This window comes from Pyxicephalus adspersus, chromosome 4 (genome assembly GCF_032062135.1).
Source record: "Pyxicephalus adspersus chromosome 4, UCB_Pads_2.0, whole genome shotgun sequence".
Lineage (NCBI taxonomy): Eukaryota > Metazoa > Chordata > Amphibia > Anura > Pyxicephalidae > Pyxicephalus > Pyxicephalus adspersus.
In genome coordinates this window covers 67,010,772-67,037,322 of record NC_092861.1, presented here as the reverse complement: position 1 = coordinate 67,037,322, position 26,551 = coordinate 67,010,772, and the positions used below count along the sequence as shown (strand labels likewise).

Sequence of the window (26,551 nt, the reverse complement as noted above, 5' to 3'; positions counted from 1 at the left end):
TTATTTTTTCAATGATTTCCATTACTTATTATCTCTAGCATTAAACTCCTACTTTTCTGTCTTTATTATGTAAATCTGCATTGCAAGTGTTAAGAAACAGGAAATGAACATAAACATTATACATAATTAAACACTACATGGCTATGCTAAAACACAATGTTTATTTTTATCTATACTTTCAGGGACACAAAGGTGTAAAGGGAGATGCTGGTGAACCTGGAAAACAAGGCCATAAGGTAATATTTGAACTGCAAAATATTTGAAAAATACAGACTGTTTGACAATAGTTTCAAAAGTCATTAAGTAAGAAAAAGGCACTCAATTAGTGAATGAAATCTGTATGATTGCCACTCATATTAGCATGAGTTTGTCAAGCAGTAGTAAAACAAACACAGTTGGACTTGCCGATTGTTCTTGAAAATGTTTTGCCACTCATTTTAAGTGGTTACTACATACTTGTCCTCCCCCGTGGGGATGATTATTTTGAAGCAGACTTTCTACTGATGTTTATAACTCTACTGATGAATTATTTGTTTGCAGCAGACTTTCTACTGATGTATAAAAAAAATAAATTGATAGGTGAAAGTTTAAATTAAACATCAAGATGAATTTTTATTTGTGACTTTGAGCTTGCTGGAGGTCCCAAATGGCCCAGACCCTATGTAGTAGTCATGTAATGTATTTTGTGGGGTTTTACACAATAATTTACACAATCATTTACATTTATTGTACAGAAGTGACATCTATTGTTTCTTATTAAACAACTTCAATTGTTTACACATTTCCTTTTTTTCCAGTTTATATGCAGCAAATATACATTCGTATTGGTTTTCATTAGTATCTTATTTGTTAATAAAGAAACGTAAATAATGACCTTGTATTGTAAACATTTGTATCAAGTTTCTGTTTTATGATTCTACTTCTGTGTTTCATTAAAGTAGGGCAGAATCTTTATGACTACACTTTCTCCAAACTGTATTGGAGCAATTAGATTTGTGAAATTTACATGCTGTGGTTTAACATGAGGGGACTAATAAAACCAATAGTAGCTACCTCAAGTGCTGGAAGCAAAAAGGTGCACAACACTGCTCAGTATGTTTTCAAGTATTTTTGTATTTTATTATTTTTTGTATTGTAGACAGTATGTAAAATAATGCAAGGATTACTTCCAAATTATTTGATTTACTTTTATTACAGGGAGAAGAAGGAGAGCAAGGAGATATTGGAGACATTGGATCCCAAGGCCCTCCAGTAAAGTGCTTTTATTTTAAAATATATTCTGATAGGATGTATTTACATCTAAATATGATGAATTTGTGATTAATAGCAACTTGATAATTTTCTAATTTGAATTATTGAGGAAATGTGTCACATTTGCAATTTAGTATATAAGTAGACGTCTTCAGAACTGGGAAAAACTCAAAGTTCAATTAGATTTTGAGATAATGTACATAAAGAACATTTTATGTCTTTAAAGAGAAGGTGACTTCTCTAACGAAGTAGTTTTTATATAACTTCAAGGAGGACATGTAGTTTGGGAATCATCATATCAAAGTTATTTGAATGTGGATACTCTGGGTGCATCCTGTGACTGACTCTAGTAAACTATGGGGCCTGTTCATATGCTCCCTATCCTATACCCTATTATAATAATATTAATAATAATAAACAGGATTTAGACAGCGCCAACATATTATGCAGCAATGTACATTACATAGGGGTTGCAAATGACAGACACAGTGACAAAAGAGGAGGAGAGGACCTCCTAGGGGGAATATCAAAGTACAGGTTTGCCAAAGAAAGGATCTAAGTGCTTTACATTACATTTCTCTTTTTATATCTCCAATAATTCTTTTTTAAAAACTAGACACCTATATAAACCTTGCCTTAAAGGTAAAAATTATGTATGTAACAGAAACATTTAATCCAGTGCACATATATCACTGCGCAGTTGTTAATGCTATGTCTTCATAGTTCTTGCTTTACCATGTAGGTTTATGACCTGACATGACTCTTAGGTTAACAGGTCACTTTGCCTGCTGACAGGTTCATACACAGCATGGAAAACATGAATAAAGAATGACAGTGAGAGCTAAGCTTTTGCCGCTCTCTCTATATAAATTTCCTTTATAATACATTTTTTTACCCACTACCTTTCAAACAATATGCATTGCTATTACTGCACTGAATACTGGCCATTTGGTTCAGCATACACACACAATACAGTGCAAATGTACATTTTTTAATTAACAAAATAAAACATTGAAAAAATTAAATAGTACTAACGAATGTTTATGTATAAAGATGTTCGATCAGGTTTACAACTTGTCATGTATGTTTTGTTTTAGGGACCACAAGGCTTGAGAGGAATTACCGGTGTAATGGGACCAAAGGGTAGTAAGGTAAGTTTGAAAATGTCAGCTTCCTGGTATTTTTGGGGCAAATCAAAATTTTATAAGTCAATAAAGATAGGGAGGTACTATAACTACAACAAAAAAGCCAATTTTTAAATTATTTTATATGTGTGTGACTAATCATCATACAACATAATCGAGAATTTCCAAAAACAATTTGCCCATAACACCAAAATTCAAACAAGATCCACCAATCAACATACAATATAATAGATTCCAATTACAAATTGCCTGTCACATTGAAAAGTAAACAGGGAAGGTTAGTAGAGTAATTGAAACACAGATAAAACAGTAGTAAACACCAAGAAATATGGTATGCATTCACAGTTTTTGGATAAAATAATATTAGCAGCCCCGCCACCACAAATAAAAACAACTACAATCAGTCTAGTTCTCCTCCAGTTTTCTTTTGATTGTTTTAAATGATTAGTAGTTTCAGGAATATAATCATATTCTAGTATTTCTCCTGGTTGTTTATTAACTTACTTCAATAGTCACTATTGATATTTGGTGACCTTTGGGGGCTTTTCCTCTTCAAACTTTTTGGAGAAAAGGAAGCACGAATGATCCAAATACAGAAATGATTTAAGCCGTGCTCCCTAGAGTTTTTAAATCTATTTTTCTTTACAAATTGGTCTTTGGATGTATGTGTAGGATATGTCTTGTTCTAATGCAGATTTGTTTTAAATCTACTGTTCTAAGTTTACCTCAGTAAACATGACAGATTTTCACATTTTGAAGAAAATATATTAATTTTTTGCCCCCGCGTCCTTTGCACTTCTTTTTGGGGTAACAGAAATACTGAAGTCACTAGGGGAGGTTTTGAGAGGGGCGCGCTATTAGTAATGTGATCAATTTGATCATTAATAGTGAAGGTAACAAATAATTGAGGTACTTTGAAAAACGCCTTAAAAATATATGACTGATTCAGGAACTTTGTTCCTATTCATGCCCAGCTATACATAGATTTAAACATGTTAGAAGATCTCTGTGTGCTATAGTAGTTTTACAAAATTCAGAGTCACTTATTACAAGCTATAGAAGAACAGTACAATCCAATACTCACGGGAATGCTACAAGCTGTACTCCCCTACCTTCTGTGATTGTCCTTACATCATGATAAGCTGAATGCAGAAGATTCTCACTGACACAAATAGCTTGTTTTACTAAAGGATTTAGGAATGTTCACACAACTTCTTTTTGTAAAACATTGATAAAGGCTGACAAGAAGAGCATAAAGTAATGTTATCACCATTCTAAGATCCCAACCAACCCCTCACATGCTTTCGTTTTTCATACTAGTTATTGATATGGTCATAGGTAATATTATAACATTAAGAGCCTATGATCCTGCATAATATCCCAGGAACATATAATTGTATAGATCACTTAATATTTATTTAAAAAGAATCCTATGTTACTGTATTTTTGTTTTGCTCATGCTATATGAGGTAAAACATATAAATCCTTACTGGTACTAGGTGGGGATTTAGAATTCACCCAATGTCTGGCTACGCCAACAGTTTGTAAGGAGACAAATACAAAATTAATCATTTAATGTCTTACCTTTATAAGTACTCTGTTTTTATAATATTATTATTTTTATTTAAAAGGGTAATCGTGGAACTGATGGAGAACATGGTCCCCGGGGGGTTGCTGGTGCAACTGTAAGTATTACTATCTTTACCTTTAATACTGTAACTCTAAAATTTGGTTCTTTGAATGGTTCAAACACCATTACATCATTGGTGCAATCGGCCAACTACCAGACAGTGGAAAGTCAAAAGATGCTTGTTTGACATTTGAATGGGTAGTAATGGGCTTTGGGAATCATTTTATAGAATTTTATTACACACAGGCCAATTAAAAGGTTAGGCAGATGTACTCATAACTGGTTCATACATGGATAAGGGTAGAATAAGGCTATATAGGTTGAGATTCTAGGGTTAAAAATGTTCTTTCTTTTTAGGGTGACCAAGGCCAACGAGGTGGATTAGGAGAAGTTGGACCAAAAGGTGAAAGAGTAGGTATAAATTTTGTTACATTTTTTGCATTGTTTTTGGGTAAACGTTCATCTCCCTTATACAAGTAATTAACAAGTATTAAACATTTTAAGCAATGAACATTTTGATATCCTTTGCGGTTTTAATTTTCAGGGAGTTGCTGGACCAAGAGGAATTTCCGGAATGCCAGGATCAAAAGGAGAATCAGTATGTACATTTCATTATCCAAACAGATTTTTATTTTAGGCATTTATTGACAACACAAATATATATGAATAGTTGTAAGATACTTTAGGATGCCCCGTGATTAACAATTTAAATCCACACAACTACAATCTTTCTATTGGTGTTAGAATTTTGTTGTGAAAATAATTGTAATTAGCATTTATTTTAAAAACCTTATGTTACACCTGTTGAATGTTGACCTCCAACATCCCATTAGTAGTGAACATAGCCGACAGTGGGCCCCTGTGTAGAAGCGACTTGGCCACTCCCACTGAACTGACTTGCGACTAACCCTGTGGGGGCCCCTTGTGGCTGAGGAGGGTACAGGGCCCTCTTGCAGAAGCACACTTTGCACCTCCCTATGTCAGACAGGATTGCTGGATTTTCCAGGCAACCAACACGTGCGCAGCTCAATTTGACAGCTGGTTAGAAATAAGACAGCTAAGAAGAATTAATGCAGAAAGGGCCTTTGCCTGCCCCTTTCTGCAATAACCACCTGCCTGCATCACTAGTTCAAAGTACAAGTTCAAAGTAGGATTTTTGTTCCACAGAGTGTGTGGATGTTTCTAATATAATCACACACTACAAATCAAGTCTAATAAGGACTGTAACTCATAGAAGCTTTATGCAAGACTTGAAAAAAAGTTTTCTCAGGAGTTATTCCTTAATTTACCTGGTCACAGAGCCAATACAGTGAATATCTGATTATATTTACTCATATTTAATATCGGTGGTCAGTAATACTAACTGAAACATTTCATTTAAAGCTAAGTGTATACTGTAAAAGTCCAACAGTTCAGGAAGAATTGAGAACACTCCTTACTCTTCGGCATCTGTCAAAAATGGCAAAATTAGCCGGGGGTGGACCAGGGCTGCTATCTGGGAGGGGGGGGGTGCAAAAGAAATTTTAGATAGGAGGGACCCAATAAATTTACCTAGTATGGGGCCCACAAAATTCTGATGGTGGCCCAAGGGTGAACAGCCCCTCAAAAAGATTTTGTCAAGTAAAAGTAATAATTTATTTTAGTACATTGCTAATACTTAACTAAGCTCAATAATAAAATGTGAGTTGGTCATTTAATTGGAGGACTTCTAGTATGTCATTCAAGCCTTTTTTTATTATGGCTTGCTAATATATTCAGAAGTATTTTATAGTAGAATTGGCTACTAATTCAAGTCATCATTGAAATCTAAACTCATTCATTTTTCTTTGATATATGTATTTCATTGAACTGTAAAATATAATATATGTATACTGAATGTCACAATTACAAGTTTAAAAAAACTGTTGTGTTTACAACATTAGGCAATCATAACAGAAAAATACACAGATTTATGAGAGACTGGTATAAAACAATATTTTTCTCTTTAGGGCTTGCCAGGCGTTGATGGTCGAGATGGAATCCCTGGACTGCCAGGAGCAAAGGTAAATGGAAGAACAATAAACACACAGTGTGGTATCAGTGTTCATGATAGTTTGATAGCTGGCTTATTAGGACCTAAAGCGATCCAAGCACTAGGGGCTATGTCACAATTAATGAATCAAAGCCTGAACCACATGCATTCATATGACAAGGTCTCTGTAAGGGAAGATTACTGCTGTGCCATGCACTATGTATATATCATTGTTGCACAAAGTAAATGGGTATGTTTGTTTATTGCTCATAACTGGAACAAAGGCAATCAGAGGAATATAATGAAAACTGTTACAACAATACGAAAGGATTTCACTGGAGTGTCACTTAGCTCTTTAGGACTTCAATATACTCAATGATACTACTGCTACCATATATCAAATACATGACATTAATGTCATGAAACACATGACTTATTTTAATATCCCATTCTATAATGCTTATTTCAAATGAAATGAGTGTTATAAAGTGTGAAACATTTGATGTAGAATTCTACAAATGACAAGGTTAATGATAGCTTAGAAGTGTCACTGGTCTATGAATAGAACTTGATTGATCCTTCCCATTATTATACCATTAGAACCTATTGTGGCATTACGTGCTGATGATAATGGTTTAAAAGAGGTGTAAAGCACTTTGTTACAGTGATGTTACAGCCTCATAACCATTATGACATGTAAAGTCATTACAGTGATTAAATGTACATGTTTTGCTTTTATTCACTTTAATGAGATCTTAATTCTTTAAATGTAGTTTACACACTTCTAAATTTTCTAATACAGGCAGGCACCCAGAGTTTGAACACAGAAAGAAGTCAATTGTTCCTTAAGTGAAGGAGATATTGCACAGTTAGGTGTATTGGAGGTATAAATTGGAATAAATTATACTTATTACTTATCCAGATTCAGAGCTGATATTACAAATAACTATCACAGAAATTCTTACATTATATGTATCGGTAGTAGGTATATGTGTTGGGCAGTTCTGTCACATCTTCACATCTGTCTATATAGAAAATAGTAAAGCTCAATCTATTACATAAAATGCTATATGACAGCATTCATTATTATCAGTAAATGTAAAATACATCTATTGTGAGGGCAATATGGAGTGTAAATAGAATGTATCTGACATAAAGACTAATGGATCATCCATTATGAAATAAGACAATACAAGTCTTGTATAAAAAGCACAGCAGTTATGCCTAAGAGATAAAATACATTTTGTCAAGTTTTGTTTAATAAATTGTATTTACAATATATATTTTAGGGTGAATCTGGAGAGCCTGGTGCCCCTGGAGAAGCTGGACTACAAGGACTGCCAGTAAGTTTTCCATATGTGTGTTTGCACTTAGCAATATATTATGACTGGGTGAATATTTACTTTATATTACAATAATTGTCTAAATAACCACCAGATGCTGTTCCAGTTTGAAACAATTACCTAACATGCTTTTTTTAATGTTGCTTTCATTATTTACATTGAATTTACTCGATAATTATATACAGTTTTAAAAATTCCAATGGCAACATAGACATTACCATTAGGGGAATCAGTTAGCACATTTGATCATGCATCTCCCTTGATTACATAAAGCTACATATATTTAGGGCCATTAAAAATAAATAGATAGCAAAAAAACACTTTTTTTATTGGAATGTAAATGGGTTGGAGCATAGATTTCCTCTCACTTCTGTGTTGTGAACTAGTTACTCATTCATTTAAATTGGCTGCCTTAATGCAACACATAGCTTTCACCTCTTGTAAGCATGAGCCAATAATCTGAAAGAATAGGTATCCCAGCCATTTTCTATGAAATGGTAGGCACACAACGGCTGTATTGGTATTTGATGTTGTGACTGATAGGTGTAGGGAGAGCTACTGGTATTTATTTTTTTGTCATTTTGACATTGACACATGTGGCCACTAGGGATGAGTGAGAATGCCTCCGGCATTCTCGCGAAAATTTTCTCGAGTTCCGATGGGTTCGCAAAATTTCACGAAACCATTGGATTATCACAGCTGCATTCAAAAAGCCAGCTGTGGGAATCCTCCTGTCAGTGAGGGATCCCCAGGCACTACATTTCAGAATTGGGGCAAGCCCTCATTCTAACCTTTAGTGCCGGGAATCTCTCACTGGGAGGAGCATTCTCACAGCTCTATTCATAAATGCAGCCGCAATACTCCTCCTCCCAGACTCCCAAGTCATGCGTCTTGCGTTTATGGATGAACACGGCCGTGGGAAGAAACAGGATTTTCCCCACGCTGCATTCGTTCATGAGCAGCCAGCGAGACTCACACTGTGTTCCTGGATAGAGAAACTCTATTCAGGAACACATTGTACAGGACTGCAACAGCAATCAGAGGAGCTGACACCTCCGCTCCTCTAAATATGTATTGCAGGTCCCAAAAATTCAGTCTCACCGGCTGAATTTAAAAAGGCCGTTCTCGCCTACATGTTTGGTACGCGAGAACGGCCAATTACCGAATTAATGGTCATGCGGCTCATCCCTAGTGGCCGGTATTAGTGCCCTTCATGTGCCATTTGCCTTATTATCCCTAAAAATGGACAGAATCTAAAAAATAGATTTTACTCCTATAAAGATTTGAGCAGGATTCAAGAAAGTTCATAAATTGAACACAGGGTAGCTTTAAGGTTACCAGTGGTCAATAAGGGTAAACAAAGGTAATGGTTAACCTTAAAGGTAAGTTAGATACACAATCAGTCAATGCTAGGTTTTAATAGGAAGTATGGCCATGGAATTTATAATCATTCATCAGTGTTTCATTCATTACTATACTCTGCCACCTTTTCTTGCAAAACATGTTCGGAGTTGGTTGTAAGTGTCTAATTAATGCCACTCATCATGTCTCACTTCAACTGCTGCAAAATGTTCCAATTTGGCATCCTAATAAACCATATGTTCCCTCTTGAGTCTATACAAAACACTGCTACTAGGCTCATCTATTAAGCCGCCACAAACTGCCTGCCAGCCCGCCATTCAAATCTATTCCATTCTTCCCAGTTGTGCTTAACATTAAAGTCCCTGGTGACAAACAATTTAAAAGGCTGCTCATTTCCTGCATTTTAAAAACCAGGTTCATAATATAAATAGGCTGCCATTAATATTTACACCTATATATGTATGACAATAGTTTTTAATTATATGTGTTATTTACAAAGTTGCAGAAAATTAAGGTTTCAGTGATTTTCTGCAAGAGACTTTACAAAACAATTTCTTATACAGTTATTGCACTTACTATACTATTTAATAAATATAGACATTTAAAGAACACCTAATGAGATGGCAAGGTGACTACCCTAAGTCCTAACACTGTTTGAAAAGAGATTTGTATAAAAAACAATAAAAAGGACTATCTGCACTAATTAGGGTGTTGGTGGTTCAGTGGCTTGCACTCTATCACCTTACAGTATAGGATCCTAGGTTAAAATCTCAGCCAGGACACTACCTGCATGGAATTTCTATGTTCTCACTATGTTTTTGTGGGTTCCTCCCAGTTCCCATTGTTTCCCAAAAACACACTGGTGAGTTAATTAGCTCCCTTCCCCTTAATATTGGTCTAATGCTATGATATAAGAATTTCCATAGCTATAATGTGGGCTGAGATATATAGTGACGTGATATTGTTAGCTTTTATATTGCATTCTTTTTCATAGGAATGGCTGTTGAATCTTTTATTTGCTGTCTTTCTCTAAACTGCATGGAAGTGATTATCAGCACAGGGTGGTAAATTGGGTCTTTTTTGTCAAACATGTACATTGTCCTGAATACCTTTTTATGTGTTTTAGGGTTTGCCAGGCAATCCAGGCGCAAAAGGAGCTGCTGGAGAGAAGGTAACAATGCTAACATAGCTTCATTTTCAAAGGGAATCTCATTAAAGAATGATATAATATGTACAGTATAAGTGCTATGCAAGAGAGTGTTCTGTTAGGAATATTAAAAAAATCCACTTTACATGTAAATTGCCAGCCAAAAATTAATACAAGGGATGTATGTAAAAGCAAAAGTAAAATGTATGGATAATAGGTAATTTATGAACCTTGACTCTGCCATCTAACTCCTTCAGGTGCCCTAAGTTAAACATGAGGAGCTCTGACATATTCACATAATAAAGAAATATTGCATACAGCAGAAAATATAGATAATGTGGAGAATTTCAATTTAAAGTATTTTAAGAAATAATCATTTAGGAGATCTTGTCTCAGGAAGAGGGGGGGGGTCGATGGCTGCTGCAGTTATTAAATAAGTAGCCTACCAAACTTGATATTTTTTCTGGACTATGTTCATCTATACCAGCTGACAAAGCTCCATGCTGCCGAGTAGAGTTGGAATAAAATTTCCCCCACTCTTGCCTTTACACCAAGAACTATTCTTGGCCTCCACAATGACCAATAGGAGTATTGAGGAGGTGGAGAAATGCATGCAACTAGTCACATTATCAGAAAGTTGTAAGGCATGTAGATTTAGGCGGCTGTAAGCATGTTTGAACAAGTATAGGTGCCTTCACTTTGAACTTTGTCCCTTCTACCCATCAAATCCCTTTTATTGTGGGTTAAACATATGTACTGTGGCAGGGTGCTTTAATGTTTTTGGGGAAAGTTTAATTCCCTGTTGGTTCCTCCCACCAGCCATCTCCTGTCCTCATTACATTGGGTAGCAAAGAGACCCTTTGGTATCATTACTGGGTCTAAAATAAAGAATGTGATGAAAAGGTAAATGGTTTAATTTAAACATCATTATCATGTTGATGAAGAAGAAAAGAAACAAGAAAAACAGAAAAGGGCAAATTCAACATCAACGTTAGGTGATTTTTTCTGTTATCAGGGTATCCAACATTCTCTAGATACTTGTGGCATGGTTAAATGGAGGCATTGCACCAACAGTAAAATTTGGATCAAATCAAGTCAGATCAGTTGCGAAAGAAATCTGACTAGATTCAGGAATTCTGAGTCAAAATTCGTATTTTTATTTTAATTAATTGTCTGCTCTATACTTTTCAATGACAGGTATAGTATGGCTCAGCTAATCTGAACATAAGACAATGGCAGCTGTCACACTCCGGCAACCTTCAGTAGTCATGTTTGATCGGAACTCAGATTGCTCAAACTCTAAGTTCCAATTCAAGGTCAAAATAGATCCTGTAAACTGTAACCATTTCTTTCCAAACTGTTGCTCTAAATCCAGATTTAGGCTAAGACACGTGACTAAAGCTGCGTACACACTGCCAATTTTTGTCGTTGGAAAGGATCTTTCGCGATCCTTTCCAACGACAAGGGAGTGCACGATGCATGAACGGTGCTGTACATACAGCACCGTTCATGCTCTATGGAGAGGGGAGGGGGAGAGCGACGGAGCGGCACCCTGCTGCGCGCTCGCCCCTTCACTTTCATTACGATTGGCTGTCGTCCATCGTCCGTGGATCCGGCAGGTCGGTCGTCCGGACGATGGACGACACTGACTGTACACACGGCAGATTTTCGCCCGATAATTGGCGGATGCCGATTATCGGGCGATAAAAATCTGACGTGTGTACGTAGCTTAAGAATAAAATGTAGATAAGGTATACCCATTTTTTCTCCCTATTGCATTTGCTAGATCAGAAAGCTGTACAGGTAGATTTTTCAGCTATACCCACTCTTGCTGCAGTCATAATGTTTTTTCAAAATCTGTTTGGTAGTAAATTAGAGCTAGGAAATGAAGCACATGTGTGTTGCCTAAAAGAAAGGTAGACATTATGAGCCACTGTGTACCTTCTGCCTGTACAATATAGAATTTCTAGTACAACCAAGCAAGCTCATCTGTGTTTAAAATTCTTTTGCAACTTGTCATAAAAGAAAAGAACAGTGCTGCCATAATAAAAGCAGCTACAGTATGTAAGAATGGTGGTTCTGAATGGTAGGATTTAAATACATGATAAAGATTACTCTCGTAGACAGTTTTGGTTAGCTCCTGGTCTACATATGTGTCCTGGCAATGGAGTCTATTTATTCCCTACTTGTATTATAATATGAAGAAGCTATATAGTAATTAAATCTAATAATATAAACTAAGTATTCACAGAGTTTCACAGAGCACAGATGTATTTTTAGTTCTGGTAAACATCATGGTTGGATCAGAGGTTAGCACTCTGGCCTTTGCAGCTCTAGGTTTGTATGTTCTTCCAGTGTTTGTATGGCTTTCCTCCAGGCACTTCAGTTCTCTCCCACATCCCAAAAACATTAGGTTGATTAGCTTCCCCACAAAAAATTGACCCTAGATTTTGGTAATGAGATATATGACTATGGTTGGGACAATAGATTGTGAACCCCTTAGACCTTTTTATGCATTGTAAAAGAGCCTACTCCCTGTGTGCTGCATGCAATCAGAATTCTATTTATCATGAGATGCTGGGCATATTGGGTACAACATGTTCATACTTGACTTTCAAAAACATAGAACCACTTGTTGACTTTATCGTATTTGTTACATATACTAAATTATTCAGCTAAATTATCCAGTACCAGGCTTTGGTTTTTAGAAGTAGAAATGTAGAACCATGTATGATTACTAAATTTTTGTCTTTGCATTTTTCTTTAGGGTAATACTGGTGGCCCTGGAGTAGCTGGCCTAATGGGAAACTCTGGTAAACCTGTAAGATTTGTTTAATTTTTTTTCTGTAATGATTTTGCTGTGTATTCTTGTACAATGTGGGAAATATATAAATTGTTTTAGTTGTAGAATGATTAAATTGTCAGTTTTTTTTTAATTTCTTGCAGTCAGAAAAATTGACCAATAGACAGTTGCCACCAAATAGGTGCCCCCTTTGTAATACTTCCCCTCGCCTTCTGGTAAAATGTTGATATCTAATCAGAAGACAGTAGTAACTAGGACAAGTAGAAGGGAAACTTTTTTCAATGATAACACAGACAGCAATGGAAAACCATACAGAAATTCTAATCCTGTTCCCTATTCTAATCAATGTGGCTATATATATATATATATATATACAACTGTAATATTAAAGACATGTAATTGCATTGAATTGGCATGTTTTTCATGTTCAAAACAGGGTGATCAAGGACCCCAAGGTGAAGTTGGCCCAAGAGGACCTACTGGACCTACAGTAAGTGGTTTAAAATAATTATCCTAAATATTATTCTATTTCTCAAATGTCCATTCTCTTTTAAGGAGTAACAAATTTTTAAATGAAGGAGTGAGATAAATTTAGTGACTGTAACGTACTGTTCAATAATCTATTCTACAAATTTAAACCTACTGAAGTAAGAAAAACTCGTATTATTTAATTTCTTGCATGCTACTCTTTTAATAAATCAACCTCCGAGACTTCTTTAGTTTTATCGTTCATCCCGTGTTTATATCATGTAGTCTATTAAGTGAAATGAAATTTTGTGGATCCTTATCACTGACTGGCTTGGTAAAATGTTTTCAATGCAGCTGGGTCACCTGTTCTTTAAAAGCAAAGCAAGAATCATTTAGCAGATAATGAGTTTTTCTAGATGTAGTACATACTTACTTAAAGACTTAAGCATGTTTTCTTTGCACAGTAAATTTCTTTGGGTAAGGGAATTTTAATTAACTATACAATTAAAAAAAAGTCCCCTCGCAAAGTGACCATGTTTTACTCATTTAGTAAATCAACCATATTGTGAGTATTTAGAATGTGCAATCTTAAAGCTGGCAATAACAGTACTTTTGCCCATTCATTGAATAGGCGATCATCTGACAAATAAACAACAGTTTACCAATGAATTGAATAACTACTTTTTTACCATCAGTTATGCTACTATCAACAAATTTATAAAGCTGCAATCAGTAAAAACTTCACTTTACAGAACACCAGATGTCATTTTCCATTTTGATGGAAATGCCATAATGCCACAACTGTGATCTGTGGTATTTATTTCAACACCATGATTGCCACTTTTGCTGAAGTTGCCAAGAGTAGCACTTATAGCCACATTTGATATGAATAAGCATTATATGCCAATCCTAAATACAGTGATCAATTACCTAATTTAAACTGTTGTACCATATTTACACTTTAGTTTAAAAATGATATGGCATTGGCTTGCTGTAGAGAGTTTTCACTTATCAATGGGAATACAATAGTATATTAAAAAGAATTCACATTCAATACCATATCACTTGCAGACAAATTACATACATATCCAGTACTTTTAAGAGACATTCATATACTCATTATATATTACATAATCAACCCTTTGCATCTGAAACCCTGTAGAGATCTAAAAGAGGGAGAAGAGAAAGGATTGAGTCACTTGTGTGTAAATGATAAATCCATATAAACTATTACTTGAGCTGTTGAACATTGTAAACAGTCTTTTTTCAACAATAGGTAAGGAGAATGATGATATGTGTTTAGAGCCGCACCTACTGGCTCCCTATGAAACTAGAAAGTAAAAATTATTTCATATCTATCAGAGTACAGAAAACAGTTAAAATGTTTTTAACACATTTTTAGTGTTTGTCATTGGAATAAATCACATATATACAGAACTGAAATATGTTACCGCAGAGCTGGAAAACACCCAAGAATATTTGTTACATCTATTTGCATGAAAAGCTTAAATATTCTTACCCTAAGCCAAGAATATCATATACTAGTTTAATACATATGTCATGTGTTTATCATGAAGCACACATACTGGTATTTTCTCATTATTACTGTGATATTTCTTTGCCACCATCTGTTAGGGACAAATGTACATTCTCATTTATTTCAGCATAATGTGAAAACAAGTCTAGGCTTCGTGTTTATTGCTGCTAAGCAGATTAAACATTTCATAATGAATGTGAAATGTGGGTGTTTCTTGACCTAGAGCAACTGGACAGGGCTTAGGGCTGTAGGGCTGTAGGGCTGAACTTGTCAAAAGGAGAATGTCAAATGCCTTAAGTACTGGTAATATTCAGAAAGCCCTATGGAGAAAAAAAATATTTCTAGGGGGTGCAGGTATTATACATTACATTACGTAAATACAAACATAAATAATCCACTGATGGCCATGGTAGCCATTGCAATCAGCATTCCTTCTGAATGAGTTGAGTTACAGATGAACCACTGAAAATTGTACTGTGTATAGTTAAGCAATAAAAGCCTAAATTGAAACATGGGCTCCCACTGATTTAAGAAGTGTTGTAAAAACATTGTGCTTAACCGCTAAGCATGAAGCACATCAAAGATTTTTAACAAGCAAAAAAGCTCCCTTATGTATATATACAAACGATGCATAGATATGAGATATTTAAAACATTAACTTAGCGTTGAATTGTAGACTTTATGCTTTTCACATTCACAGAGATCTGTCTAAATTGATCCTGGAGAAAAAATAACTGCAGATTCCTTAGGAAAACTTTAACAGATGGTAATTGTGTAAAATCCACACAAAACTACCTAACTTGATCATTTTCTAAGTAAACATGCAAAAAATAAAGAATTTTAGGAATGCTAAGAATTTACGTAACAAAATAAATGTAAAGTACATATATGCAAAAACAGCCATGAGCTTGATTAAGGTTTGCTTTTCTGGTTGTAATGTAAAAGTTATCTGAGCAGTCACTTTTAGGGTAAGTGACCATGGGCTTATTTTATTCAGAGGCTACATTTGAAATTTAAACACATGACAAACAACAGCTGGCAAAGGGCTGTTTTTACCTTCGTTGCTTGCAGTCCAAATGCCCCTCAAAAAGCATGTTGCATTCAAAGAAAAGCAATGTAGCCCTGTACATTTGATCTGCTCAAGCATGTACACTGTTCAATTAAAATCAATTTGATCCTGGTGACCTTTATTCCAATTACACCTCGAACACACAAAAACAGCCCTGGGCACTTACCTTTACAGAGCTAAACATTTATTTTAACAAACCACAACTAGATTCAGGCTTGCAGCAGTTTTCAGCACTGAAATAAGTAACATATTGATTCCAATTTACACTTTTAACATTGTTCAGGGTCCTATTTAATAAGCCTGACAATGTAATTTATTACAGTTAAATTATTTTAAATGGTGCAGAGCAGGGCCAAATGGTCAGTTATGAATAAGTACTGTTTAAGCCTTACAAAGCTTGGAGAACTGGCTTTAGTTCATTACTAGCTAATGTAAATGATATTGTATTGAAATGACTCATTTTATTGAAATGCATAGTTAGATAGCTCCTTAGATTTTCTATATTAAACTGTATTGGAAAAAATTTATTGCATTAAACTTAACATATTATTCAAATCATTTCAGTGTCACCTTACAGAGTTGCTGAAAATGTTGCATGTGTAAAAATGTAATTTATGCATGCATGTATATCCATCTATAATATGGATTGCCCTCTATATGACATTTGTTCCTTTTTATGATAAAGGGTAGCAGAGGAGAGCCGGGACCCATTGGTCCACCTGGACCACCTGGAAAACAAGTAAGTCACTTTTTAAATGCCTGCCTACTTAATTAAAAATCTTCACCATGATATATAATATTTTAATTTATTACCATGGTTTATTTGCACACATACACTAAAACACATATACACTGACAATCATAATATGTACAATTCTTATTAAAAAACTACTGAATCTTCTTTTGTTTTAGAAATCAAATATAGCATGAAACAGAAAGGCAAAAGATGTTCAATGTCTGGATCTAATGAACACAGCTATGAATAGCCTCATTCACTGCAGAATAGCCACTATTTACACAGCAGCAACAGAAGGGCATATACACAGTCCTGTGTGAAAGAATACACTGTTCAGGAGGAATGTAAATCACATTGGGGAGGGGGGTGTAATTCACAAGGGAAAAACCGAATAAATAGTTCAGTTTCTTTTATTTTTAATTTATTTTATTTAAAGTAATTCCATTTACATCCCATCTATAATACCATATTCTGTGTACTTTTGTGCATGCTGTTAGCTTAATTCAAATATATGATTTTGTTTTAAGGGTCCTCGAGGAGATCCTGGATTCTTAGGTTTGCCAGGACCCCCAGGTCTTCCTGGACATAAAGGAGACAGGGTGAGTGTTTATACAAAAGTTACATATGACAGCCAACTGATTGTAAAAAAAAGTTTATATGGCCAAGTCAGAAGTTTAAAGAGTGTTAGAATTTAATGTATAAAAATATTGTCAAGAAATGTAAATGTAAAATTCTGTATACTCAATAGGGAACACCACCATAAATCAATATTTCAAGGTTGATTTAAATTTTGTGGTGTCTTATCTTGACTCATTTTTGAAGAACAACTTTACTTGTGCAGTAGGAGTATTCTTACACTGTTGCCTAATTCTTAGTTGCAAATTTCTAATTCTCTTGCAAAATTTGTATGTAATATGTAATTAAATACATTTGTTTTACATATCTAACCTAAGGGTTTAGGTAGAGGGAGGAACCATTCACCAACAGTGTCCCTGACATGGAAATTAGAAGGAAGCCTGAACCTACTAGTACCGAATCAAAACTAAAAGTTTTGGATAGATAAATTATAAAAGATATTTTTTACCAGTAAGCAACATCTGGTATAGTAGATGTTAAATGTAAATTGATTTTTTTTCTAAAAAATCATGACACCATTGCAGTGCATACCTGACATTTAACTTTATAACAAAGAAGCCTATTTCTGCTGGCTAGACAGCAGGTAACAGTGAAGACATGTAATTAACAAAATGAGAAGCAGCACTTTTTGGCCATAAATGCATAATTGAGATAGACCTGGAACATTTGCAAATTATGCAGAGATAATGATAACAGTGAGCGAAACAACACAGTTTCTTCCAGCTATAAAGTCCATAAAGAGAATGCAGCACAGGACACTTGCAGGATTTGAGTCTGAATTTTGATTATCATTTTTAATTTTGTATGTTGAAGCTGATTTTTGAACTAAATGACATTTTTGTAGCAAATAGTTTAACCCTTGAGAATATGGGCATTGCTATTTTATTGATTTAATGAGAATTATAGTAGGAGGATGCAGAATGTTCATTTTAGATAGAACTGTAGCAGTATACCCTAAATACAGGAGTCATATTGTTCAGTAGGTATATAAAACATAAGGCCAAAAGTAAAGTGCATTTATAAAAGCCATGGTACTCATAACATACTTTCTTTCTGAATTGATAACAGAATTTCCATTCAGTTTAAAAAAAGTGCTTTTACTTGAATTAGCTTTTTATACCTTACCTATTGCTTCATATATGGGAGTGCCTAATTTGCTGCCTTGTTAGTTTCATATCAGTGAGTGCTTATTTAGTCCTTGTGTTAGTTCATCATATATAGGAGTACTTAATGAGCTTTATGTTGATTTTATATTTTACATTTATGAATGCTTAATTACGTCTAATGTTGGCTTTATATACAGAGGTGTACAATTAGTTCTCAAGTTAGTTATGTGTATGAGTGGCTAATTAGCTTTTTTGTTGGTTTCCTTTATATAAGTACTTAATTAGCCTTCATGTTAGTCTATTATATAGGTATGCCTTTTTAGCATTATTGATTCTTTCATATACAGCGCTCAGGAAAACTTTATACACATAGGGGTTTTTTTTTGATCTTGTGCACATTTCATTTAGCTTCCAGTTGTGCTTAACCACTGTAATTCTTGCACATGCATACCCTGCATGGACCACAGCAATTTTCACTTTTCACAAAAGCCTGTTTATTTGGTGGTGTTTACTTTTTTTACCCTGGAGAGTAACTGGGCCACCAGTGACACACTCAGGGACACATTTAAAAAGTAGGAACAGTATGTGAATGTTACCAAACATCCTTGGTCGGTGAATCGGTTACTATAGTTTAAACACATGCACCAGAAAGTATCACCTGCAGTGAATGTATTGTGAATGTTAGATTACCATCCTGATATATACACCCTTGGCTACCCTAGGCTGACTAGGTTGACTCCATGCACTGTATCTATGGCACACCACTGTTATGTTATGTTGCTTTATAGTTCACAAAAGCTAGCTAAAAATACTGATAACTAAATATTTCAGTTCGCAGAAAGTTGCAAGGCCACAAAATTTTTGAAAATGTACTTCCCTATAAAAAAGAAAACTAATGCAGCTCTTCACATCTTAGAACTTGTAAACTGTAATTTATACCATTTTGTTCTTAGGTTCAGATATAAACAAGGCTTACTGCATTACAATAATTTAAAAATAGACTGAAACTGACACTTTCTAGCACACTGCTGAGTAGTAAATCTTTTCTCACATTAGCAGCTGATTTGGTACAGCAATTATAACAATTAGAACTCAGTGGGTAAATTTTGTTCCCAGAGATCTCAAGTAAACTTAGGTAAAGGTAGCACATTGTGGTTTCTGGGTATACCCTGCTAAGAAGCTAATTGAGAAGCTCTGTAATAAAAAAAAAAAGCTGAGCTTCTACTGGCCCCTTTAGCATTTTATATCCTAAATAATATACTACTAATCTGTTTGTAATGTCATTAAATGCAGTTAATTGCTGTATTGGCATTTAAATTCAATACATTTTAACTTTTTTTTTACATTCATTCTTAGGCAGTCAAATCAATTTTGAGTGTTAAATATTATTTTCTGTATGAATATTTAAAAGGTACCACTGACTTGACATATACAATATTCCAATCCCCTTCTTTAATTTTGTCAGCAGATCTACTTCTCATTTCTTATGACCACTGTAAAACCACACTTTTGAGACTAACTGGAAATCCCTCAATTAAAATATACAAATAACAACAAACAATAACAAGTACCATATAATAGAGATGTCTCTTTATTGTGGATTTGCAGTCCAGTTTTATTACATTTTGACATTTGTATATACTTTGGCCACCATAGCCAGAAAGATACTCCTAAGAGGTTTTACTCAGCTTTAGTTACCCTTTTGTAAAAAGGCTAATGATAGTGTAAATGTCTAATTTTTTTATTTTTATCATTTTTGTTCTTATTCTCTTTCATTTAAGTTTAGTGTTATTAAGTGCAATTTACTCTGTATATATCATAGTGTATATTTACAAAGAACAAGCATAACATAGTTTCCATTCCATGGTGATCTGTAAAACATGTGTTCCTTAGGACTAAAGGAAACAATGGTCTTCAGTGGATGAAATCAGATATACTGCACCATCTCTTAAACACTCATCTGCATGTGATTGGTGGTCGTGTTGCTTTTTTCTGTTCTTACAGTGCAGTTCATTGTATAACTGCATGGATGAGAAGGCATTCTAAGAGTTTCACTACTTGCAGTACCTAGAATAGTTGTACAGAAACTAAAATGGTTGTGTACAGTATTCAGCCATGCAATGTAGAAGTTTCTACCACTGGAGAAAAAAGAAAGCATGACTATACTAACAATAAAGATAAGGAGGTAAATCAATGAAAGATATATCCTTTGCGACTGATGGATTGGAATTGAACAATAATTAGTTGATGAAGTAACTACTCGTAAATGGATGACAGATCACCGATATATAACTAGCTGCAATTTTTTATGGAATATAAGGGCTGACCAATGTCACTTCAGTTTTTACTTTTCATGTACATGTCAGAGGATTACACCAACTCTGTTTTGAGTTTGTAATCAATGAGTTTCGTGTGAACAATAATTAACAGTGTATTGATTAAACATTTGAACCTGGAGGGAATTTCTAGGTTGTAAGGAGTTTTTGCTGGGTGAAGACAGGCAAACTTTGTTAGGAAATCTATATAATTATATTCAGGGAACGCAGTACAACAGCAACATAACATTTACATGCAATGGAGGAAAATAGTAACACTTAGTGCAAGAGAAAGGTTGTAAATAATTGGTAACATTTCCTGTCATCTTGCCTAGTAATTTTATCTACATAATTCCTGAACACTTATGTGTATGAAGGAGTTCTACTAAGAAATACCGTCATTCTGTAACAACTCTGTGATTAATTCTTCAATGTATGCTGATGGGATGTAGATGGGTTTTGGTGATTCATTTGTGGTCAGCTTGATATTTAAACAGACATACAAATAAAACGTCCTTCTGGTTTGATAGCTCTAGGTGCCAAAAGGAAATGTAACCATTTTTATTGGTGCTGACAGGTTCTGGGGTCGGAGAGATATGGACTTATTAATTTACTTTGCTGCTCTATAGGTCCTAAACTTAGCTTTTAATAGTTGCAACCAGATAATGTGCATTTCGAGAAATGAATGTGTGAGATGAAAAGCACAGTGATTCTGCTATAACAGGTGGAGTAACAGGGAAGTCTGACCAATGTTGTCTGTACAAGTGCCTAACTAATTTTAACTTTTATATTTCTCAACATCATGAAAGTAATATATTTAGTGGCCAAAATGACAAGCATCTATTAGCTTAAAATTTACTAGGTTTCTCCCATCTGTTCCTTTTAGCAAAGACAGGGACCTTCTTTGAAATGAGGAAAAGTATGTGTGGACCTATGCTGGCTGACATTTAGGAGAATTGACAATACACACCTCAAAAGCAAGACAAAAGGAAACGAGAAATCACAAGTACACATCAGTTTAGTAAACAGGTTCTTAGAGGATACAATTATATAAAAATCTTTTACCAAATGTCCTCCAATCCACATTTGTCTCACTGAACAACTTAAGGTCACCTAGCAAACAAGATCTGAGAACAAATATTAGTGATACAGTAAGACAATGATAATCTTTTATTATACAGTTAATTAAATTATAAATGGGCATTTTGTTTTTTATTAATTGTCAATGTATCCTATAGGTCAGGTCTTTATGAAATAAAAAGACAAATATGTGAATTATACTAAAAATATATCTAGAAATTGTACTAATGGATATCACATTTGGTAATATGTGTAGAAAGAGTTTAGATTTAAAGATTCTGAAAAATGCAACATTATCTGTTAACTTTTTTTTAGAAACTGGTGCTGCAGTTGCAGTTGTTTGCACTTCAAGCATCAAGATATCAAATGGGTGTGATTACATAATTTGAATAATAACAAAAGCCAATTGTTACATCAAACATTAAATATGAATATTAGAGTTTTACTTCTTGGCTAATTAGATCCAGCATAATCTGGTGATCCAGCAAACCTGGAATAGATTCCTAAAAATCATTTTCTATTAGTTGGCAAATGTTGTCAATCCTGGACCAGATCCATTCCAGGTTTTCTGGATCACCCAGGTTCTCATAATGGCCCATCTATCATTATTTCCACCATTATTTCATTTATCCATCATTATTACCTGGAGGGGAATTTTACACCTTCGGAAGATAAAGAGGGGCATCATATGCAATGTTTTTGAGTTTAAGGTATGGGAAGTGATGGGATAAAATGTCAGCTGTAGGTAGAGGTATAAGGGTTGGCGATGCTACATTTAAAGAAATGGGTTCAGTATTATACATTGCAACATAATCCAGGAGTATCAAGTTATGTCCATGTAAACTAATTTTGTCAAGCTTGTCTATTGTTGATCTAAAATATTCTTCTGGGGTTAGATCTTTCCGCCTGTTTGGTCCTACTACTCTATTCATAGTATTGTTTTGTCTTGTTAAAAACCTTACGTCATGTGGTTTATAATAATATACTATTTCTCTTCTGTCAGTCTTGTGAAATCTGCTTTGAGTTATAAAGACAGGCTCTTTATTTACTGTCTTTGTTTGGATTTAGCTTGATTCTTTTGTTTTATTTTGACTGTCACATTGTTGGAAATATCCTGATGAGTTGCCCATCAATAATTTTGGTAATCTGCATGTCTCTGTCACAGATGACAGAAGATCTGTAGCTTCTTATTAGTTTAAAGTTTTGTTAAATTAAATTTCCAATCAAATCTGAATGTGATATATGGTCCCTGTTCTCTAGTGTACTGTCACATCTTACAGTTAGTCAGCTATTTACTTAATGTCAGATCACATACTTTGTATGTAATTAGTCTGACAGGTCTTTTTTTCTATTTATTTGCCTTAGTTTGTTTAATTTTCTATTACCTCTTCAAACCGTCTTGATGTGTAGACTACGCAGCTGCAAGGGAATGTGGGATTTGTAATAAAATTACATTTGTTTGATTTGCAGAATTTAAATAGCTGTAGCTTTAATCCAGCCCTGGCAATTCCTGACTGCACTGATTACTAAACATATGCAAATGTGTGTTGAGAACAGCTTCCTATAATTGTAGGATGCTTGGAATATCTTCAAAAGTAGTTTTGCTCCTGGGATTTAATCAATTTATCTCAGCTGATTCTTCTAATATTCTCAGCCTCCTCGCTCATTCTTTTTGTTTGTATTTATTTACTGACAGTCACAAGAAAGAACAATTTCAAGCACAACATTTGCAATCATTGCAAATAAACATAGCTGAACAACTTGCATAAAACTAATACAACAAAATGTATATCTTCTATCAGGAGTTTGGAAGCCATATACTAATTTGAAATCCTAACATGCATTTGTTATAATAGGTAAAGCAAGGTGAAGCATTATTATGCAAGTTCACATTAATGCCTAATCCCTTAGTTCCTTTATCTTGTGTGATAGTACTAGAGCTGGGAAATTAATTCAGCTTTGTGCAAGCTCTAAATAGAGCAACACTGAGCTTACACAGATTTTTTTACATGTACCGAGCAGAAGGAAACAAAGGGAAGGCCCCAGGGGTGTCTTTTTTATGGAAGCTCTCCTGGGGTGGAGATTTTACCTTGTAAGGCTAGAGCAAATTTTAAACAAATCTTCTTGTTAAATGTGGCAGCCAGTGCAGTTTTGGTGGGGTGAGTTTCCTAACCCATGTGTACGCTCTGTCTGGAATTGTCTCAAAGTTTTCATGTTTGTTACCAGCATCAAACAAAGTATCAGGGGAAGGGAGAAAGTATAGAACATCGGTGACAACCTAAAATGAATCCATCCTAAAGGACCTTTGTAATAATAAATCCGCATTTTTTATTTATTTTTTATTTACTTGTATCACTTGCTACTCCCCAGGAGAAAAAATGTCACAGTTAGTCTGAGGTGTTAAAGGCTGCCCTGCTTTAGTTAATGGCTAATAAAAGGCAAACCAGATTGCATTATTGAAAATCAAAAATGTTGGTAAATGTTGCATATAATTGTTTATTTATTTTTTATTTTTAGGGTGGAGTTGGTGAGACTGGTCCTAAAGGAGAACAGGTAAGACATAAAAACAGTAATGTGTTTGTTAAGTACCGGTAATTAAAATGCTATAAGAAAAATAAATAGTTAATGGTTGCTAAGTATATGATTTTAATTTCAGGGTAGCCCTGGAGAAGAAGGCTTTGGAGGAGAGAAGGGGGAACAGGTAAGAAGATACTGGGAACTTTGAATGTGTAACATATTGTAAATTTGTTACATATTCCCTCATACCATGCAATTCACTTTCACACTTTATCATTAAATAACAGGTCATCATAGAAACCATAAAAATATAGAGATTTAAAATGTCAGGAATAGACAGCATTAAAATATTTATAGACTTAATTGCAGTATAGTTTGAGAAAAGGACAGAAAATAATAAATTATGGTCTGTATTTCTGTTGTTTTGGGACATTTTCCTATTGAAGAAAATAAAGAAGAAGAAGAAGGAATGATGAAATGATGAAAAAAAAATTATACATTTTTTTATATTAAAAATACAAAAAACAGTGATATAAAATAGCAATAATGATGTTTTTGAAATATTAGTTATTCTATCCCATATCTATATGTAATAATCATTTTTGTTTTTAGGGAGAAATTGGAAATCAAGGAGCAAAGGGATCTGTAAGTATATGGTATATAGGTAATCCTATAATTGACACTTGTGTCTGATACTTTCAAAATTCACTATACCCTTGGGTTAAGATGTTTAGGAAGAACGTAAATAAATGAAGAGTGGTTTTCTTTTTATGATTAAAAAGGTGGACTTTCATAAACTGTACTAAAAAAAGGTTGACAATTAAGGTGAAAGACTGGCACAGAAATACTACTATTTTTGTGGTTCATATTGAGGTTGCACTACTATGAACTTCTAGAATAAAAAGGCACAGGTATCCTTTAAATAACATTCCTGGTTAGATGCATTAAAGCAGTACAGAGTGTTAATGTTTTTTGTTTGTTTGTTTATACCTATTGTGGCGAGTTCCTTTTAAATTTCAATCTTACCCTGATGCAACATGGGTGGCCAAGAATAAAAGGGAGGGCAAAGAGAGGGTGCATTCCTTCCTTTATCTTTAGTGGGTTCCACTATTAAGTAATATGGTCCCTTCTTTACATCCAATGCACTAAATTTTTGGGGGGCTTGTGGCAAATCTAGAAGCCCCTTTTAATAAGGGTCTACCTAGATATCCACAAATTTTCAATAGAAAAAGTAAACAGGTAATATAGTACCTGTTACACATTCCTAGAAATAGTTATATAGTTTGTGTACTTGGGGAATGGGGAGCATAGTGGTCATTGGAAAAGAGACTGGTACAGAATCGAAATATATAATTGGAAAACTGTGAAAATAACCTGTTATTTTGTTTAACTGAAATGTTTAAAGATAAGTCTTAAAACACAATAAAATATTTCACATTAGGTTTCTGAAGCTATAATTAATGTAAAATGAGCTCCATCTGTCTGTATTTTAAATAATGTGACATTTTACACAATGCTGCAATTAATGACCTGCTTCTATCTGCGTCTACTTTTATATACATTCCAAATGGATTGTCATCTGGTCAGTGGATTTATTTTCAACTCTTTTCAAACTGTTTTACAATGCAACTATTTGAAAGGCTATGAAAGTAGTAAAAGGTTATCTGTCATAAAGGTAATATGCATATAAGGATAATTAAACACTACTTTTTTATGTTTGAAGGGTTTTTTTTTATTGTAATACTTGATTCTAATAATCCAAACCTTTTTTGCATTTATGTGGATTTGGTCTTTGGGCTGAATTTATTCAAATATAAATTACTACATTTAGGTTTAAGACACAAATATTGTTTGTAAATCAATACAGGTTTAAGACACAAATAAATCAATACAGACTTTACTCATGATAAAATAAATGAAGATAAATAAGCATCATTACTGATATGCCTTAAAGGAACCTTTAATCAAGGGAAATATTGGAGTTGTCATTGCTGAATAGTTCTTTAGCTGTCATGTGAACAGTATGATTTTTTTGTTTTTTAAGTCACATGAATCCGGAAGAGGGACTGAATTTCAGTAAATTTGTTACAAATATGACACAAAACTGACACTCATTTCTTTAAGTTCTCCAAAGCTGGAGATAATACACTTTCATCAGTGAAGCTGGGTGACACAGCAAACATGGAGTGGATCTGGTCCAGGACTGAAAACATTTGCTATCAAATAGCAAATGGCATTTGAGAAATCCATTCCAGATTTGCAGGATCACTCAGCTTCACTGATGAAAGTGTTTCCACTCTAGTCTTGGGGAGCTTTAACCACCTGAGCGTTACACTGAGGTCTAGATTTCTGTACCAAAAGTGATCCACTGTTTTTCATGAAATTTTTTTTTTAA

At 34.3% G+C, this 26,551-nt stretch overlaps 1 protein-coding gene across 1 annotated transcript in view; it reads left to right on the top strand.

The window, feature by feature from the left end:
- LOC140328706 (uncharacterized) overlaps positions 1–26,551 on the top strand; it is an 83,343-nt gene that overhangs the window by 43,328 nt on the left and 13,464 nt on the right. The window contains exons 18-33 of the mRNA XM_072408488.1: positions 183–236; positions 1,198–1,251; positions 2,349–2,402; positions 4,028–4,081; positions 4,384–4,437; positions 4,571–4,624; positions 6,015–6,068; positions 7,327–7,380; positions 9,869–9,913; positions 12,657–12,710; positions 13,129–13,182; positions 16,452–16,505; positions 17,030–17,101; positions 24,157–24,192; positions 24,296–24,340; positions 24,769–24,801. Of these exons, the coding sequence (XP_072264589.1) occupies positions 183–236; positions 1,198–1,251; positions 2,349–2,402; positions 4,028–4,081; positions 4,384–4,437; positions 4,571–4,624; positions 6,015–6,068; positions 7,327–7,380; positions 9,869–9,913; positions 12,657–12,710; positions 13,129–13,182; positions 16,452–16,505; positions 17,030–17,101; positions 24,157–24,192; positions 24,296–24,340; positions 24,769–24,801 (825 nt within the window). The remainder of the gene's footprint in view (positions 1–182; positions 237–1,197; positions 1,252–2,348; positions 2,403–4,027; positions 4,082–4,383; positions 4,438–4,570; positions 4,625–6,014; positions 6,069–7,326; positions 7,381–9,868; positions 9,914–12,656; positions 12,711–13,128; positions 13,183–16,451; positions 16,506–17,029; positions 17,102–24,156; positions 24,193–24,295; positions 24,341–24,768; positions 24,802–26,551) is intronic.